Raw genomic sequence first — 21,098 nt, 5'->3', positions numbered from 1 at the left:
GGAGCCCATCCCCCTCCCTGTCCCCACATGTGCTGAAATGTGTTGTTTTTTTTAATATCTAGAACCTTCCATCAGCTCTTCACTTGCTTTGGTTGTGAATGTGTTCTAGCGGACTCAGCAGTTTGGATGGTGGAGCGAGACTGCGGCACCCTGTCAACAGCAAACAATCACTTTCAAAAGATACAAGCTCTCATCCAGCCCACTCCAGAGGGTTCTGCCCGCATCTGTGTGTGTTGACATTCGTACACAGACACGTGCCAGTCTGCCACTTCAGTGCATTTCAATAGGATGAATGGCACAGGGGTCGTGCATGGGTGTGAGCCGTGTCCTGGCAGGCAGACAGATAATGAGGCAGCGGCTTCATTGTTGGCATCATTTGAGCGTGTTCAATAAAGTATCCTGCAGTCAGCAGATCTCACTTCCTTCAGTCTGCAGTCACACCAGCATCAAATTCTACCTGGACACACAGGAAAATGTGAGATTCCTTGCAGGAGTGGCAAAACTCAGACAGTAACTGCCCAGTGACAAATTCGTACGGCTTGACTTCGGGGGGAATTCTATACATGTTCCATTCCCCAAACATAAATTGATCAAATTGACCTGCTGTGAGATCCAGGGGTTGAATTTTCTGTAACTCTAGTTACTTACTTCATCATCTAAATTTATAACAGCAAATCTTCATGTTCAAAAGACCCTGCTGCACTATTCAAATTAAATTGCGTCATTTAAAATAATTGTATATTTTTATGTGTGTTTAAACTCGGACAATCAGATTAATTTCTCACTTGCTGTCACAAACACTATGGATAGTATACGGACTGAGTGAGGAGGATGACTGAACAAAATTGTAATGCAATGTTACACCCACAGGCTGTAACCATGCCTTACCACTGGTCACTCCATTAATAATTAGTCATCAAGGATTATTGGATTATTCAGCAGTGCAAATTCAAAAGGACAGAGAGACACTTATTTTGAATTTTGAGCCTGTTTCAGAGAAATCACATCAATAAGGCAGGGAATTTTTAACCTTTCTTACAACTTTTCATTCAGTCATTCAATTCATTCAGTCATTCATATTGATGAGGATCTCACAGTTTTGTTTTTGTCTGCCTTTATGTTTTAGGGTAGATATCTCTTATGGTGGTGTTAAAATGGCTATATGTTACTGCCAATGTTATGTTAGACATCCTGAAGGTATATCCTGACAGTCACATGTAAAAAGGAATGTATGATCATTCATATCATGTTACATAACAAAAACTTTCATTTGTGTGTGCATGAATTATGTTCTTCATGTAACTGCTTTCAGTGGCAAAAATTTATTTCTTATTCTGAAATAGTGGGAAACGCCTCATCTTCATCGTGGCTCAATGGCTTATAAAATATTTGCAATTGCATTTAAAATGTGTGCGAATGTCAGACACATCATAAAACTTCAGCTTAATAAAGGCTGTTGATAATGATCAGATGGCCACATTTCAAGACACTCTCAGGACTTCATCTTGTGCGTGTTTGTGTCAGCTGTTGATTTAACTGTCTGCCATAATACTGCTACTTTCCTCAAAATTGTGCTGACAGTTTCCCTGCCCCCATGCTCGTCCAACCGTCTCGTTAAAGGAACAATTCGACACCAGAACCAGAAAACCTTATTTCCTGTTGGTTTTAGTGCTACTTCTCAATCTAATTTGTTTCGCTGTGATCTGCAGGATTTTCGGAGCCCTCCGCCTCTTCTAGAAGACAATTGAGCTGAATAGTTTGTCCCTCAGATCACAGAGTGAATTCATGACCTGGTTCAAATAAGCCCAGTGTATTTTATGAATACTTTTATGAAAAAGTGAGTTCTTATAGCTTGAGTGCAACATATCCGGCATGATGGAAGATGAAAATAAGAGAGACTTCCTCTTCTGTAGGGAGACGCTAAGGGTTATAGTTCTGTGTGAAGCTGCAGGCAGCAGGACAAATATCTAGCTTTCCTCATTTTTGTCTTCAAATTTCCAAATTAATTGCCCTTTCTGAATGTCAGGTTGCCATTAGTTCTCCAATTTAATGAAATTAATAGATCCTTTTACTATTGTGACGTATAAAGAAGCATGTACAAGTATACGTTGTCATGACCAGAGTCCCATTTCTTATCAGGACTTTATGAATCACAACAGAGTCACACCTGTTTGGGTGGGGCAACCTTTCACCCTGAGACACACTTTTTATGTCCCCAACAAGTATTTTGCAGTGGCAGTTAAAACATTGATATAAACATTATTGATTTAAGTTGAGTAGACATATTTGATTCTAGTGCGCTCCACCCAGTTGGAATGATAATCTGGCGCTGACCTGGTTGTAATATTTCCTCTGCAGGTCTTCTAGTACTGATCACATTTCCCTGCTCTTCTTTTCAAAAGAAAATTAAATTTCCCCCATTTGTTGTTTGTCTGGCACTTGTGTGTCAGAAACAGAAAATAGCAAAGAGCTACTTAAACATCAATTTACAAGAAATTGTAAGCACTTAAAGAAACGATAAGGTAACAAGTTGGAGAGGAAGATGCAATTTTCAGCTACATTTAGACACCATTGAAAATAGGTCAAATGAAACTCCTCATTCTGATTTGGGCCCACTGCATTGATGTGGGTCGTGCATGTGAAACTTTACCCTAATGCAGATTTCTGTCATTGTAACTTACACCAACAATTTATAAACTGCTCTCACAGACAAAAATTCAAGGGGCCAGTAAACAATCTACTACGCAAGTGAAAGATGCTCTCAACCATTATGACTGATGCTGTCTCTTTACATGTTGCTATGGAAGTGTAAATACTATACTGTTTTAGGTAGGCACTTATAGACATGTATTGCTTTGTACAGTGTTATTGATTCATTGCTGCATTACTGTTGTGCGAGTAGAGCCATTTATATTGACATCATGTTAAAACTTTCAATGGCTACAGCATTTAGTGTGTCAAAATTAGGACATGGTTGTGGTTTTCTATAGTTTAAACCTAATCTCTCCAGTTTGACATGTGTTTCATTGGAGAACTTCACAGGTGTTGCCTCGAAGCAGCCATTGTTGTCAAATGTCAAGGCAAGATTGTAAAAGTCACAGAGGCTACTGACACACTGAACAAGCCATAAATAACATTAAGGAGATTGTCTGGCTGGACGCAAGTCTGAGGATTAAGTTGATGGAAAGCCGCAGCAGTCCAGCGACTCTCCAAGTGTCTTGCAAAGGCTGCGCCGTCTGGTCAGTCAAGGCTCTTTTGGTTTTGTTAGTTCAGCTGTGGTGGCAAGAGGCTCACCTGGAGGAGATTCACTATAAGAATCCTCACTTGATTCATGGCTGGCTGTTCATGAACATATGCATCAAAAACTTGTTCAATTTCCACATGCTCTTTAAATGTTAAATCCGAGCAGTTCTACAACCTGACTTGAGAGATTTAGAAGAAATAAACATGCTCCACTCTCCATCTGACCAGAAAGCTGCTACCTGGCTTGAACATTCTCTCTCTAGTTCATTAATAGATTTGCTGGCTTTTGTTCTCTTAAAATAAAACATTTATAGTCTTAATTGTCCATGGCTGACTGACTTGTGTGTGGTTTTCTTGTATAACACTGTGCCTCACTAAAGAAAAATGTACTACACCTGAGATGATTGCAATTTGAGGGCAGTGGTAGAAGTGCTAAATATCCAATGACTGACAAGTTTTACATGGGTGCAGCCTGATGAGAGATGAATCTGCTGAGCTCAATGATATAGTCCAGCCCAGCTCACCCCGGCGTCCTGTGCTTTTCATTGGGATTTACGAAGCCCAAACCCATTAAAAGTGGGGTTTGACACACGGATTAGACCATACTGGAAAAATAAGAATGATGTATACCAGTCTAAAGATGTTGTCTTTTGTGAAAAGATCAACATATACGTTTTGTGAAAGCATTCGCTGCAAAGAAAGATGTATTTCATTTTTCATTAAGTTGCCATGTACCCGACGGTTTTAATACCTAAGGTGGTTTATAGCAGAACACAGGAAAAGTATTCCAGTGTAAAATAACACCAAATGGCCCTCATTTTGTTATTTATTTATTTATTTATTTATTCATTAATTAATTCATTTATTTATTTATTTTTAATTCAACATGGGAGTGGTTGAAAAACAACTAACATTAAATTTTTGTAAAGAAGAGACAAGCACAAGAAAGAATAGGATCAAATACTAATATTTTGTTTGTCAATGTGATTACTTACTATTTTATAAAAGTATCATTTTATCATAGTAATAAATCATGAAAACACTTAAACCTGCGAATAAAATGTAGAACACAAGCCAGTCTTGTCCACTGCACAAATGGATGGACACCCTTTCTGTGGTCATCACTCACAGTTTTTTTTTTTTTTTTCCAGCCTGTCATTGGACTCCTCTGTCCGGTTGGCATTAGTTACTGCTTTGGCTTGGTTTTCGCGGGGTGGGGGGGTTAACACTGTGTGCTGTTGAGTCCACAGCCTACTATAATCAAAAGCCTTTCCAAACAGCTTTTGTCTGGCAGAAATGTTCTTTTTGAGGCGCAGTAAAAAGAAACACCTCCACCCAAACTCACTCTCAGACCCTTACTACTCTTTAACTCTGCTGTTCCTGCCGGACATTCCTCCCCCGAGGCTTCCCTTCCACGACCACATCCAGGAAAACCTGAGCCGGGTGGCACCCAAGAGACAGTGGCGCTGAACTGGCGAGAGTCCTGTTCCTGTCCCCCCCTCAGCTCCATCAGCCCACTTAACAGAGACCCCATTGAGTGTAGAATACTACATCCCTTTTGTCTCATTTCCTGTCTCTTCCAGCATTTCCATGCCCACCTGTGGTCTCTCTATGTTCAGATGAAATACTTAATAAATGTGCCTTTTGTGTTTTCCGTTCCAATGTTTTGCCTCAAATTGAGAAAACGCATGATTTGAACGAGAGTTGCATTTTTTTGTGAACGTTTTGTGAACTTGACATGATGAACCCAGTCGAGGAACGTCTCCTCATACACATGCTCTTGTCATTTAATGTATGTTTAATTTGTGTTTGTTGAGGTGTCTGCTACCATAAAACCACCAACATGTTGTCTTCCTACAGCCTCTGAGTTAGGGGCGTCCCATTGATATTTTGTTATTCCACCTTAACAAAACTCAGGATGATTATGCAGATTATAATATAGTAACTTTAGAATATAAAATCTCCTGTTTGATGATGAACAGCCAGAAAATTCAACCTTTGTGTACATGCCATGATGGCAGGTAATTTCACATTTTTGTGGCATTCAGGGGGCTCTGTATTTTTGGTAGATTACTAGTTATTACTTCCCCTCAATTTCATGATTTTTTTATTTGTAAGTGATCCTTAAAAATTGATGTTTTTGCCAGTTTTATCATCATATTTTTATGTGATTTGGATATCAATAAAATGAGTACACCGAGATATGTTTTGGAAAGAAAATTAATGAAAAAAGAGAAAAAAATGGTTAGAAATATGAAAAGATGGAAGATTGTCTCCAATCCTCTTAAGTTCAGCCACTTATTCTTTTTCGATTTCTACTCTTGATGTATTTTCTTTTAGTTGACAATTTTTGTGATCATTTTCTTCCGATACCTCCCTGTCTGCCTACAGGTAATGAGTGATGGAAGCAGGATCTGTGGTACGCGCCGTGTTCGAGTTCCTCCCCAGTGTCTCCGAGGAGCTTCCTCTCTTCCCTGGTGATGTCATTGAGGTGCTCAGTGTTGTCGATGAGTTCTGGTTGCTTGGCAACAAAGATGGTGTCACAGGTAAGCTTTTAGAGGACATGGTTACTCTAAACAGAAAATGTCCGAAAACTTTTTACCAAGAGGTTGTATCTTTTCCGGTGGTATTCAGACAGGGAATCCTACGGGAGTTGGAAACTAATTCCATTTGATATGAAATCAGATAGGATTAAATACATTTTAGCGTTTTTTTTCACTTTTATACAGATCAGCTACAGGATAGCGACAAAGCTGATTAGGTGGTTGAGTTGTCTGAACAAAACGCAACCACCTAACCACCTCCCCTCGGGGGAGGAAGTAGTAAGTTTGTGCTTTTATAAACTGTTCACAATGATATACTTTAAACTTTTTATTGAATTGATTTAAATAGACCTTTATTCATCCCACAGTGGGGAAATGTCAATGTTTGATGTTTCATGAAAGTTATTCAATTTTGAGAAATATACTTTGCAGGGAAGATACATGTAACAAAACTGTGTTCAAAACCTCATCTGATATGTTTGCCAGGGTATGTAGAGAGACATCCAAAATGTTCTATCACATTCACAAACACAGCCAAAGTGGAATGTTCAGTTAAAACCTAAGCATGTTTTGGAGCTGTGGGAGGATACCGTAGAGATCTCACTCAGGCCCTTGGACAACATGCAAACTGGAGAAAAGGCTCCAGCATGCCAGAAAGTTTGTACAATGTTGTAGAGGTTAGAGGGTGCATTTTTTGGAATTATTTTTTAAATACGAATGCATCACTGCCTTATGTAGGCAAACATTATCCATGGTAAACTGCTCTCACTTCTTACAGCTGCGCATATATCACAGCTAGCCACTGAAAATAAGAAATGTGCAATCCTATCCTGGAACAGTGGGCAAAAACACAGTAGCTTTAGGGAAGTTGGTGTTTTTGTGTCGTAAGTTACATGTTTGCATTTAGATTTTACTTTGGCATTCATTGTGGAAATTGTTATTCCTCTCTACACTGCCTTCAGGTCAGTTTCCCAGCACCTTTGTGGAAGAGATTACCATCCCAAGCACCAAACCTGGAGACCGACTGTATGTGTGCATCAGTGACTTCAGCTCTTCAGAGCCGGGGAACCTGTCTCTTAAAAGAGGTATGGAGAGCTTGTTTTCACACGGGAAATAGTGCTGATGATCATAATTAAAAATAGTTTCACCTAAATTCTTTCTCCAAAACCAATCAGAGCATGCAATGATGGTCCCATCAGTTGCTTTAGACCTGATGTCTTGCATAGATACTGGCTGTAAACTAATGGAAACTAATGGATCATGTTTTCTCACTTAGCTTAACGCTACTTGTTGATGTCACTGCGGCCAGGTAATGAAGTTGCTTTGTGTTGTAGTGTAGTTGTGCTGTGTTGTGACCTGATAGTCAGATTTGACATCCTGTCTTTAAGTTGAACAGTACCAGAAAATAAAATCAAACATTATGTTTTTGATTCAGCATCCAGTTTCACTGGCTTTGACTTCTTTTTTTTTTCATAGTTCATATTGATCTCTATGCGGAACTGAAAAAGGAAGCTACAAGCAAATGAGTCTAAATTACTGGTATCTTGAGCATCTCTGGAAAATGGACTTGGAAAATTAGATCGATAGTAACTGAACACATCTGGACAGTTATTTAGAGTCAGAACTGCAGTCAAAGATCATGAGGCTGGTCTGCTGCAGAAACAGGTTTTAGAAAGTTGTAAATTTCACAAGGAGAGAACAACTTTTATTCAAAGACAAACGGAACAGCATGACCTCTTCACAGAAATACATATTCTCCGTGGCCCTGAAATCAAACAAGTTAGCAACTTTTTATGTATGACTAAATTGAATAACTATATTGATAAAGAAAGCCACAATCAAATGAAGAAAGGGAAATTGTTATTATACTGTACATGGTTTATTTTTCCAATAGTCAAGACAACTGTGTTTTATAGATTTATTAATATGTTTTACACTATATAAACTAAGGGCGGCATGGTTGCGCAGTGGTTAGTGCTTCCGCCAGACCCCTAGTTTGATTGCGACAGGGACCTTTTATCTGCCGGGTTTGCATGTTCTTTCTGTATCTGCATGGGTTTCCTCCGAATTTTCTGGTTTCTCCAATAATTCAAAAACGTGCAGTAAATCAATGGAAGATTCTAAATCGATGAGCTTGAGAGAGTGAATAGTCGAGTGTCTTTATATGACGTGCGAAAGGTTTTATGTGGTCCTGGGATCATCTTGTGTCTGGTCCAGGGTGAACCCTTCCTATCGCCCAACGACAGCAGGTACAGGCTCCAGCTCCTTTTCATCGCTGATTGTAGGATTAGTGCTACAGATAATAAATAAATGAACGAAAGTATATAAACCACATTGTTTTTGGCATGTAGATTAGTAGTAGCACTTCAATTAAATTTGACTTATTTATACTCTTAAGGTGTCCAACCGGTATCGTTCACTGCCACCTGCCACCTTGGTTAAGCAAACACTGCTCATCCTGTTGCATGTGAGGTTTGCTTCCCAAACTCTCCACTAGATGTCCTTGTTCACTATTCTGAAATCGACCGTTCCGTTTTCACCTAACGGTAATTTTTAGATTTTCTATTCTGGCATGAAGATGGTGAAAGTAACTTTAGTGCCAACGTTCGTTTTCAAATTCTTGCAATTGAAGTAGGAGTCATAAGTTAAAACACTGGGGGAAAAACTGTAATTATCCGCACATATACACAAATATCAACTTCTTTCCAATTTAAAGCTATATGCTTGTTGTCAACCAGCTAAACACTAACTTAACTAATTTCCCTTTCAGTCACAATATTGTTACAATTACTCTGTTGATCTCAAATATTCTCCCAGTATATTTTTGTTTTTCCTACGGATGAGTGCAATAGAAAACTTCCCTGTCTTTGGCCATTTGATAATTGAAATGTTTATTTCGAGTATAAATTTCTATAGTCCCTCTGGCTGTATTCCAGTATTGCTGCTCGACACAATGGGAGGTGGAGCTGCAGATCTTTGGAATGTGACCCCCCCATAACTTCTGCCTGACCTGTCAACATTCTTTTAATCCCCGATTCCACAAACCAATGTTGTGCTTGGTCAAAACCTGCACATTGGCACACTTGATGAATGGATGCATCCACACATTTAATTTTAGATGAATCTAATAATACCTGTAATCGTGAAGGTTTATCCTGACAAGCGGTCTTTATGTGTGGAAATTACATTTCCTCCCTGTGTCTGCATGGGTTTTCTTCTTCAGTCCAAAAACATGCAGGAAGTTAATTGGAATAAATTGGAAAAATTGCCCAGATGTGTGAATGAGAGAGCGAATGGCTGTCTGTCTCTATATGTGGCCCTGTGATGGACTGGTGTTCAGAGTGAACCCCGCCTCTCACCTAGTGACATCTGGAATAGGCGCCAGCCTCTGTAATGACCGTAGTGTGAAATGATTAATTACTCCGGTAGGAAAAGATATCAGAGTTTAGCTTTAGAAATTGTCTTTCTTTGTGCTTTCTCTATTGTAAACATGAAATTGATTTTAAATACTAATTTATCATATCTTATTCTATGTCTCTCTAGGTGATGTGGTGGTTGCGGAAGCAGGAGGTTCTGTGGATTTTGGAGAAACCTGGCTACGTGGCTACAATGCCTGGGGGGGTCGTGGTCTCTTTCCCACATCTTGTGTGACGGAACTGAACCTTTCAGGCCACTCGAGGCAACTGTCAGAGCGCTCGGCTCAAGCGCAAGCATCCGAGCTCCCACCTTATGCACTTGGCCAGGCGCGAGCTCTTATGAACCTCCATGCCCAGCTCAACGAGGAGCTGGACTTCCGTGAGGGGGACCTGATCATCATCACAGGCCTACCTGAGCCTGGCTGGTTCCAGGGGGAGCTCAGGGGCCACAGAGGCATATTCCCAGAGGGTTTTGTGGAGCTTCTGGGGCCCCTTCGATCTCCTCAGGAGCCTGAGGATGGTCAGTATTTGAGCAATGACCCTCAGGAATTGAGCAATAAGGACCATTATGATGTTGATGAGGGGACTGAGGAGGAAACTGGAGAAGAAGGGGAGGTTTTTTTGAGTGAGGAAGAGGAGAAAAAAGAAGCTGCTGTAGAAGAAAAGGAGGAGGAGGAGGAAGAGGAGGAGGAGGGTCTCTACGGGGTAGCGCTGTATGAGTTTCGAGCAATGGAACCAGGTGAACTGGATTTTGATGTAGGCGATCGCATACGTATTTTAAACACTTTGGAAGATGGTTGGTTGGAGGGGGAGCTGACAGGACAGTGTGGTATTTTTCCTCATCGTTTTGTTAGATTAGAACAACACGGACAGAAAAAGGAAGAGGTAAAAAGTGTTGAACCAGAGGAGGTAAAGGGAAATACCGCCGAATACTGCTCTGAACATGTATATCCCAATGGGTCAGAGAATGATCCCGAATGGACGTCTTATGAGGATAATACCGTGTGGGACCTGGACTACTTTGAGAGGACTGAGGAGCAGAGGTGGCAAAGTGAAGACAAAAGCATCAGAACTCACACTGATAACAGAGTGCAGGAAAACAGGACTAGAAAGTTTGACCATCAGCCACAAAGACCTTCTGCTCAAGCAAATCAAGGACCCAATAGACCCAGATCCATTCCACCAGCTCGTCCAAGACTCCCGCCTCGGCCCAGCCCGCCTTCTCGCAACCAAAGGCAGCATATCGGTGCTGCCGCGAACACAAACAGGTCCCATTATACATGGAGTAATACAAGGCCCTCACAGGCCAAACTAACCCATAGCCTAACACTTCCCAGCACTCAGCCTGGCTGGTCGAAAGACAGCAGATACTACCAAAGACCGCCGGCAAATGGTTCCGACGCCAGCCGAAGTGGCACCTTTGGGGAGGCGATATTTAACCTTTTGGAGGGCTCACTGCAGAAGAAGCTAAGTCGACATGCTAGTTTGAGTGATGCAGATTTCTCCATCGGAAGCACTGAGTCACGACACCGTCCGCAGCAGACGGTACGTAGCTCCAATGGAATCAAATCCTTCACCTTGGATTCTCTGGCAAATTCAGCCAGCGACCTTGAAGCCAAGCTGACCCAGCAGCTTTTTGAGTTTGAGAAAAGCCTGACCACTTCATATACTGATGATAACATGTGTTCTGGGGCGACCATGGAGAATTTTTCTGTAAGCGACCTAAGCCAGCAGCCCCCTATTTCACGCCATTTCTCCATTTTGGGCTATAGCGATGAGAATGACATCATCAGAGGCTCCCCACCTTCTTCTCACCTCTTACCATCAAAGTCTGCTTCACTAGAGAGGCGCAGGACCCTCCGCCCTCCTCCTCCTCGTCCACGGATCCTTCGTCCCCCGGCTCCACCTCCGTGCAAACCAGCCCGCCCTGCTCCTCGCCCTCCTCCTCATTGCCAGAGACAAAATACTTCTCCTCCAACTACCAACGAATGCAATGACAGCCCGATCTTTTACTCCCCTGAGGAGCCAACTCCAAACCTCCTCGACCAGATAACAGAGGGACAGACTGTGGTTGGTGACCTCGCTGCTTCCCAGGAACTGGAAATCCAAGATCAGCTAGAAGCAGAGAAAGAGTTTGAGAGAGAGATGGAATTGGAGAGTCAAAGACAAAAAGAGGAGGAGGAGGAGGAGGAGGAAAATTATCACCTGTTGCTGCGGCTGCAAGAGGTAGAGCAGGACATGGAGGCATATGCACACACAGCCGAAGAACTCAGAGCAATTCTGGAGGAGGAAGAAGATGAGACCGCACGCATGCAAGTCATGGAGAATCTGGAGTTTTGTAACTGTACGCTGGAGACACTGGCACTGGAACAGCAGCAGTTGCAAGGTAAGACTTTGTGGTAGTTGGAGTGGGTGTGGAGACTGATAATCAGTTTTATACCGGTTTTAAAGGTTGACTCATACTCTTACATTATGTTCCCACAGATGTTTGATGTGTAATTTGATCATTTTTCAGCATGTTGAGACAGTCCTTGGTCCCTACTATCACTTTATCAATTTGGATGTATCAGTTGAAGATAGATTATGTGTTGTCGTCCAGTTGTTGTTGACTGTTGTCGACTCTTATGATAAATTTGTACTGAGAAAGTAAAATCGATAAAGTTGTGCATCCATAAACCTAGGCGAGGCTCACCTTCTTAAATGGACTTGTTATAATAATAATAATAATAGTTGACTGGAGATGAATAAAAGATTTAGCTCGATGAGATGCTCAAGTTTCGACACACTATATCCTGAAGGCTTGTTTTCAGAGTAATCTATGTGACGAGAGTCACCGTTGAAGAGAAAATGTAATAAAGTAAGGAATCCCAGTATGAGACATCAGATTTCCTTCTTGGCCGATAGTGTACTTAGGGACCCGCATGCGTGTGCGCACACATATACTCAGTTATGTAATTGTGAAATAATTCTAGGGTGACGTCACCAGTGACAGACTAATTGTATGAATCAATAGAATGAATGGAGAGAGAAAAAAAAAAGTAAATGTTGTAAGTAAAAAGACCCCACCAGTATATTGCTCTTTATTGTTCTATTTAATCAATACTGACCCAGTGGGTATGTTTATATGGTATGCCAATGATCCTCAATCAGGAAGATGACTTCTTGTGGAACAGCTTTGCAATTAGTGTGAGGCAAGGAGAGATTTGGCTGTGGTATCAACTTTGCAATTGACAAAAATAACACCAGACTCCCCTATTCCATATTTGTACATTTCTATAGGTAAGTATGTTCTGTTTTGTGACCATATCATAATCCTACATGACCCAGTTTGGGAAGCATATGGTGCATACCAAGTATCATCACCCTTCATCCCTTCTACATGCCAAAGCTATTTATTTAATCATCCAGTTATAATGTTCTTTATATAACTCACATTGATATGTTAAAGTAAGTGAAATAAATGCCAACAAATGCAAAGAGCAGACACTGATTACAAGTCCGCCCTCAGCGTCAGCAATATTTATATAGTATTATTGTGTTGACAGACATCTGTCTTTACACATAAACCATTCTGTTGATAATATCATTTATGTTTCTAAATCTAAATGGCTCTAGATTGTTTTTCCATTTCATAGCACAGCATCTGCATACATAGTGCTCTCTTTCGTAGCCCAGCATGTTTTCACATAGGTACGAGGTGCATTCCTGCACACAGTGAGAGGGGAACCACTGACCATCGGCCCCTTTCTCTTTTGCCATTCCTTTTGTGTCTCTCTGAGGAGCTCTCCTTCTCCCCGAACTTCTTTCACCCTTGATCATCTTCAGTTTCCTCTCTTGGCACTGTTGAGCTGAGTTATCATCTGTTAGAGTATATGACATCAGATTATGTAGTGGAAGCTCAAAGATCATGACCCATCATAGAATCGGACCCAAAGTCTGGTTATGGCAGGCTGTGACGTGGCCACTGGCCAAACTTTCAACACTGTTTGGACTATCTCAAGATGCTGTATCCAACAGAACTACAGGTAGGCTTGCTATTGTCAGTATTAAGTTAACTTTGCCTGTTTCCTCTTTATTTTATCAGCAGTGTAAATACGAAAAATTCTCGGACAGTTTTATTCATACATTTGTTTGTAGCACAATGTCTTGCTTTGGGTTGTGGAAATCAAATGTCATCTTTCATTTAGTGATATACAGTTCAAGTTTTGAACATTCTTCTGGCAGACAATTCCATACATTAACCATTTTATGCTGAGCATCAGTAATACAGTATTTGGGTCTTTACAGTGTTAGATCACCGGGGGCAGTGCAGCAAATTTTTGAGTAGTCGTTTCAAAGGGTGGTATCTGTCTCATTTTTATACCAGTATTTATATTTGACTCAGTGATCAATAGTTTGTGCAGATGTAGGATTTATTTTGCAGTATTCTTAAAAGTTGAATTACTCCTGACTGCCACCGTCTCAGTTTCGACTATTTCACCTTCACACTGCTGTCGTTCCTCATTTCCTCAGGAGGTTTCAATGTGAACACCGCCTTTCACATTAACAACCAGGAACTTTGTGATTCAAAATACTCATTTCCTCAGATCCTCTCCACAGTTATCAAGTGGTTTTAGTGACACGGAAGTGTCACGGAATGACTTGCTGCTGGAATATTAACAAGGCTATTCTTGAATACTTTAAGCCCATCAAGAAGTAATTAATATTATTATTAACATTATAATACACTATACTGAACTTGAATCGTAGCTCATTAATCATGAAATATCTATTAATTAAGCGTGAGAATATCTGTTTGCATCAGAAATAGCCTAAAAAGAATTATGTATTTATTCATAATCCTGCCAGTTACACTTAATTTGACTTCAGAAATAAAATGACAAGTCTAAGACACACACACACACAACACACACAACACACACACACACACACACGCACACACACACACACACAGGAAACACATTCATTCTTTCTACGAGAAGCGCAGGAAGCAGTTCTTATGGCCCCTAACACTTCCAAGGTTCGGACAACGTCATACTGTAGTTTTAATTCAGAGGACATTACTCATCAATGAGTATAAAACATTTCATCTCAGTCTTGACTGTAATCTATAATCATTGTCAGTTATAAAGACATGAGTAATTCACGCTTCTATCAAAATGCTTTTTTGTTTTTATCAAGGAATTGATATGATCTGAAATCTTTACATTTTCTGTTTCACATTTCTAACACTAAGCCTAGATGAAGGTATCTCTACCAAGCACTTCCATGCAACAAGAGATCTGTGTTGCAGGAAAGTGTTTGTCATATTATTGCTATGTGTCTGTTCACTCTCTCAGAATGTTTTTTCCATGCTTTTTCAGGGTGTGTTTGTGAAGTTTGAGAAACAATGGCAGCTTATTGTTGTTAGGCAGGGAGCAGCTTCTCAGGGGCACTCTGTGCTTCAGTGTGTAGGTCAAAGTATAGACAGTGATAGAGACCTTGCTCTTAATTTCAATGTGGAAAGAGTCAAGCACACCTCTAGTTGTTTGCAAATCAAATGTTCCTTTTGACTTTTTAAAAAAAATGTCCAAGTTATGCCTCTTCAGTACCATGATTTGCCTATGGATAAGCTGTTTTTCTGTTCAAGATGGAGGACTGACATGTTCACTATATGCATGTCACTGTCAGATACTGGATCTATATCTTGTGAACACATCTGGTAGGTAGTTAAAATAGGCTAAACAATGAATCGTTTATAATAAAGTATTTATTAGAGTAAAAGATATGATACTTAGTCATCACTATGATGACAGGAAAATTAAGTATTTGTAACATGTTCCCTCCCTTGACTGGATAGATATGCAAGCTCATCATACCATATTTACAATCCTTTAACTAGGGATGCAGTCAAGTGTGACACAATGACCTGTATCAGCCCATCCAAAAATTGATCACAATATCTAGCTGTAATTTGTAAGTGTAAAAGAAGGGGTTATATGATAAGGTCATTGTTTTTTTTTTTTTTCATTTTGTCTTTGTTAAATATATCTCATTCATACATGGCTGAAGGCTACATATTGATGAATCCGTCTGACTTTATCAGCGAACTGTCCGCAGTAAGTTGTCACACGAGTGAAACATGCTCTTTTTGGAGGAGCTCTCTTTCACACGATGCATTTTAACACCACAATGCCTTTGTATTCCCTATTGTTTAACCGCTGTCCCCTTTAACCTGGTCTATTAATAGTGTTTTGGGGATTTGTTTCAGCTTCAGGTTCTCCTCAGTCAGCCTTGGACAGATTACTAGGTGCCCCTATTCCTGGACATCACACGTTATTTTCCAGCTGTGCCAATCCTGGTTAAGTCCATGACAGTTTCATTTCTATTGGTCAAAACATCAGGTGTTAGGAATATTGTATCTGACATCTCACCATGCACAAACTCAGTTTCACACAGGTTCTGCTACTCTATCCTGAGGTCACGAAACAGCCATCTATGAGACCAGAGTAATATCAGTGCCTAACTTTTTTTCTTTTTATTATATTTTGAAATTAAACCCATTCGATGCAGGTTCAAGACAAGTATGCGTTTGCTTTTTTTTCTTGTTTAACATTTCAGAGTAAAAATTCATTAGATTCTCTCATGAATTGTTGTAGAATCTAAAAGAGAAAAACTAAACCCAAAAACACTCAGTCATCAAGGAAGCGGTCGTTTCCTATTCCATTTTAGATTGTTTGAACCGATGATAAATTGACCTTCTCCCCACGTCTGCTTCAACCATGTATTTGGGTGTTTAAATGCCCTTTAAACCTGTCTTAATGGCTGCCTCTTTCATGGAGGGCTAGAGAGTAATTGGGGGAGGGATGTATTAGGCTTCAACTTTATGAATAGGTCTGGGTTTTTTTTTTCCTCACACTCCAAGATCATGTGTCTTCTTTGAGGTGGACGGCCTTTAACAATAGCTTATTGTACAAATTAGGCCCTACTTTTTCAGCCATCCAACCTAATCGGATTGTGTATCTTTCAATGTCCACATTCATGAATCCCCTTTAAATGTAAATATTATAGTATACGGGCCTTTCACTTAGACAAGCATTTTTAAAGAAAATTCCATGTTACGTTTTCTAGTTTTTCTTCACTCATTTAGAGTTTAATCTTGAGGAAAACACTCTCAGCTTGAGCTTACTTTTGCTGAGCTTCAGTTTGCTGGTTATTATTAGGGACTGTGATTTGGAATTGAAAGCTAGGAAATTAAATTCCAGGCTGTTTCTTCTCACTGAGAGGAGATTTGTCATTTTTTCTGTCAGTGCAGCCAGCAGAAGTAGACCTGTTGAGCATGCCAGTTAAACTTACAGGAAAGAGAAAAACAAAGAAAACCGGATTCAAGGAAGGATGGAGGATTGTTCTCACCGATGATTTAAAAACACTTTCAGTGCCAAAACCTTTGGTCCTACTTTGTCAGATTTTTGAAGTTTGTCTCTGTCCTTCATCAAATATTTTTTCCTCGGAAGACTTGTTTTCCTGAAAGCATAATAATAGCCAATTGAAACAATGGGAGGGACTACTGTGCTAATCCTCCACTCATGTGACTCTACTGAATCATTAACCCAAGTAGGCCCCTCCTTTAGTAACCCTCCCTCCCTTCCATGATTGGCTGAGATGCCTCCAGGGAGGGTGAGTTCCAGTTACACCGAGGGCTCGGCTGTGCTTGAGACAGGCAGTCCTGCCGAGGCAGTGTAGAGCAAACAGAGGAAACAAGCGGGAGAGTTCCAGACAATATGCCTGACAGGTGGAGTACTCCCCGGCGCTTTGTAATGGAATGCAGGACTTTTGAGAAAGGCAAGGAGCCACGTTGAAACTTCTCGGAAGGCTGATTCAAACGGCGGGGACCATGAAGAGCCCTGTGGTTTACGGCAACCCTGTCATGTTCGGCCCAGTGGATTGGAACTACGCTTCTGGCCCCCCGGTGAGGAGAGGAAAGAGTGTGGAGGAGCTGGGGGATGCTGGATGGGCTAAGGAGAGGGAGCGGTTGGCCCATCTACAACAGCTACAGCAACTTCACCACCTGCAGCTTCAAAATCAACATGCTGGATATCCTGGGTATGATGTACTTCATCCTGGACATGCGATTCCTGGTGATCCAGTTCCAGGGTACTCTATGTCAGTACATGGCAGCATGATGCCTGTTCAAAGAGGGACAGCTGTGGCTGTAGGGGTACCAATGCCCCCTCCAGTTCATGTATCAGCTCCATGGCCAGTGCAATTGGACAACCAGGTTCAAGTTAGACAGGATAATGCTGCCCAGCAAGGTGAGCAGCACAAGGTAGCTGTCAAAGATAACTGGATTCAAGGCCAGAATGTCTACTTCCACCCAGGCTCAGAAGATGGTCATCTGGACTTAAGGATATCTGAATGGAAAGGTAAACATTGTTTCTACCAGGGCCCGGAGAATAACAGCCAGCAGGACTGTATGCAAGTCCCACAAGAAAAAAACAACAGTGGGTTCAGGAGTCCAGAAGGTGGTGGTAAATTGGATGAGGATAGAAGAAGAGAAAATTGGGTTAGAGATAATGACAGCAATGGGGAATGTCATGGCTATAGAAGTCACAGAGACTGGGAGAACTCTGATCATCGGGATAAATACAAGCACAGGGACCATTCTGGCAGGAAACAAAGTGAACGCTACAGTGACAGAGATCAACAGTATTATGACAGCAGGGGACAACGTAAACGGGATTTCAAAGAAGATGATCATTCCAACAGTGAGTACAATGACTATTATATTTATAGGGAAACACGTGCTCACAGTGACAACGACCACATTGCTGAGAGCTACCATGCTAGGAACTATTATGATAGTAAAGAGGGTAATCGTCGTAGAGAAAAGGACAACTACCAACGCAGGGAGGAGGACAGATACGATGAGCGGAAATGTAAGGACCGTTACTGTGATCGTCAAGGAGACGACCATTACGACCGCAGGGAATATTGTCACAAAGACAGGGATTTCTATAATCGAAGGGGTGACGAAGCCTATAACGCTAAAGGAAGGGCCCAGTATGACACTGATCTGGATGAACACTATCGATACAGCGAGGAAAGCTACATGGTCAAAGGTGATGACCGGAGGAATGAGTACCACAGCCACAGGAGGAGGGACAATTACAAAGCCAAGGAGCACTATGAATGGAGGGGCCACAATGATTATGAGCTTGACGACTGGTACAATTCCACTCAAACTGAGTCCCGTGAGTCAAGAGACGGGCGACATTATCAACGCAGATGCAGAGACAGATATCGAGATTTGCGTTCAATGTCCATTGATGCGGACGAGGACACACCGAAAAAAGGCCGAAAGACTCACTGTGAGGAATGGGTTGAAGAGCAAAATCAGAAGCTTGTGCTCAGGGAAATGCACTCGTACGAGGATCCTGTTGTGTACAGGCACAGCGATGAGCAGGAAAAGGAATACGAGTCAAGCGCTGGTGGTACAGGTCGAAAGAAGGGCCGAAAGCCTGTTTATGTGGGCTCACTAGATCGGAACAGCGTCTACAGGAAGACAGCGCCAAGCATCCTACGAAAATCACCATTTACCGGCAACAGAAAGGAAAACCAAGGTAAACACTGTGACTTTGGCAAGAGAAAGACTGCTCTCTATATGTTATCTTCTCAGGCCATGTGGTACTTAAATTATTTAATCCACTCTATACTAATCTGGGGAGGTGGCAGAAGACTACAGTTTAGAAACACAGAGTAAAATTCGAGGGTTAGGTACTACTAACTACTAAAGACCGTCGTTGATCTCGTAAAACGAAGTAGGACAAATGTTCTGAAATTGTTCCCAACAATTGTAGTTAAAGAAGAAGTCAAAAGTCTTTGGTCTGTTTGTTCTTATCTTTGTGACCTCTAAGGCTGCCCCTTAAATCAATGCTGGGGGCTTGCACTTGCTGACGGGCCAGAATATCACTCACCTCCTTAGAGAGAGAAAGAGTGTGTGTGTGTGGGTGTGTGTGTGTGTGTGTGTGTGTGTGTCTTAGTTTCACCCATCCCACTGAACGGTGAGCTGTATGGTGTTTGTAAGTCTGACAACCAGCAGAACAAGTTGTGTGAGTTTTATAGTTCTTTCTCCTGTCTTCTTTTTTTTTCGTGTTTACTGCAATACTCTGCACCACAAGTGCTACGTTCAGCCATAACAAGGCTATTCAGTTCCACTATGAAAAGAAAAATACTGTCTCAGAAAAGGTTCCTTAAATTGAAAATACACAAAATACTCTTGTACTTTACACTGAACTCATGTTATTGAGGTGTTGAGACTGCATTTGGTTGTACGGTGCCATTTACTTTGTAAATTTCTGGCTCCATATTCCTTGTCCCTGTAAATGGCACGGAGACAGTTCATTTGCTACAAATATATCAACAAATTGAAACAAATCTGGTTGGTGCTAAAACACAGCTTTTCATGACCCCAACGCACTGATCAGGTGTTTTTTACATCCTATTTGACAAGGGGAGCAGTAAAATTGACATTTAGCCATAAATAGCAAATGTATACTTGTTCTGTTATTTAGTTTGTCAAATGTAAATAGGTTAAATAAGAGAATTTTGAACTGTCAGTTAAGTAAATCATGCAAATTAAGGGTATTAGTTTACATCAGTAATTGTCATTATGTGAGAACTCCAGATAAAGAATATAATGACAAAGGGGTGAACAGGTAATAATGACTCAGTCGACTTTCACAGGATGAAAAAAGAAAGTCAAAATTAGACTATGGACTCTAGACTGCGTCAAGAATTGTTATTGCTGAAATCTTACATATCATTTGCTAAACATAAACAAAATGAATGTATGTTGTATTTTCTTAAAGTTCAGTCACTTGTAAGTTGATGTCAAGTTGAAATCTGTCCCAATATGACGATAAGTTGTTATATGACCATGTTTTTACATGAATATAATCTGCAGATATCTTCAAGAATTATGACATAAATAGAGTGATCAAACATCTAATCTTCAGTGCTTCAGTGCTTGATCACAAACTTCAGAGGCTTTGTCAAAACTTTCAAGAGATTTCTCTCAAAGGCCTGGTATGGTGTATGTGCGCACAAATGCTCACACCATTCTGTTGACGGTATCAGTAATGATTATCAGTAGTGAACTAAGTTCTTCATAACATTTCTTGAGGAAAAAGTTTTAGTTGATCTTTTGAACCGTCCCAGAAGAAATGAATAAGAACGAGAACTTCTCTGGCTGAATTTATTGTGTCTGAGAAGAAGCAGGTGGCGCCCCACAACCCCTCCCCCATTCACCTAGACACACACATACAACCACACACACACTCACCATCAGCCCCCACCGCACGACTAATTTCAGGAGTCCAAGTATTAATCCCTAGCGTCAGCATGGTGACTGGATGGTGGGGGTCTGTCTGGAGCCAGGCGGTGTCCAGCACTGCACTGACTCCTACGCTGTAAAACTAGACTGATTCTGCGTTGTGGGTTACGCTGGCCCTTTGAGGCTTATTTGAAAGGTGATGCCATTTTTGTTTTATTTGATTTTTTTTTTTCAAACCCACACATACACACTTGGCTTCTGTGGTATCTTGTCATCCTTTAATCTTGTTAGTGTTTCAGCTCTGTCAGGAGTTTGTCTGGGGCGCAGCATTTGATTGCATTACTAAAAAACATTCGACCATCCTATTGCAGTGCTATTGGGCTTATCATGATGGCTCAGCTTGTTTTTGACTGGCCTTGGGCGTGTATGAAGGCTTTTATTTTCAATTATCTTTGCTCCGACCTAAGATAATCTTCATCGCTTTGATTGAAAAATCCGTAGACGTCATTGAAGACCGGCTACCAATCAATATTTCAGCTGACAGAAATAACAATGACGGTTCTGTTTTATGTTCATGAGCTGACA

General features: G+C 41.0%; 1 protein-coding gene across 3 annotated transcripts in view; it reads left to right on the top strand.

Moving 5' to 3' along the window:
* dnmbp (dynamin binding protein) overlaps positions 1-21,098 on the top strand; it is a 42,713-nt gene that overhangs the window by 4,211 nt on the left and 17,404 nt on the right. Inside the window, exons 2-4 of one of the 3 annotated variants that reach the window (XM_086140016.1) lie at positions 5,635-5,789; positions 6,749-6,871; positions 9,330-11,588. In XM_086140016.1, coding sequence (XP_085996142.1) covers positions 5,645-5,789; positions 6,749-6,871; positions 9,330-11,588 — 2,527 coding nt within the window. In that variant the 5' untranslated portion in view covers positions 5,635-5,644. Of the gene's footprint in view, positions 1-5,634; positions 5,790-6,748; positions 6,872-7,062; positions 7,096-9,329; positions 11,589-16,903; positions 18,802-21,098 lie in introns of those variants that run through there. The other 2 variants (XM_086140017.1, XM_086140018.1) reach the window with 2 other exon arrangements.

The sequence above is a fragment of the Fistularia commersonii genome, chromosome 32 (assembly GCF_037954325.1).
Source record: "Fistularia commersonii isolate RoL2024-O1a breed Wild chromosome 32, RoL_Fcom_v1.0, whole genome shotgun sequence".
Classification (NCBI taxonomy): Eukaryota; Metazoa; Chordata; class Actinopteri; order Syngnathiformes; family Fistulariidae; genus Fistularia; species Fistularia commersonii.
Note: the sequence above shows the minus strand (reverse complement) of the source record. Positions and strands in the feature narration are given on the sequence as shown.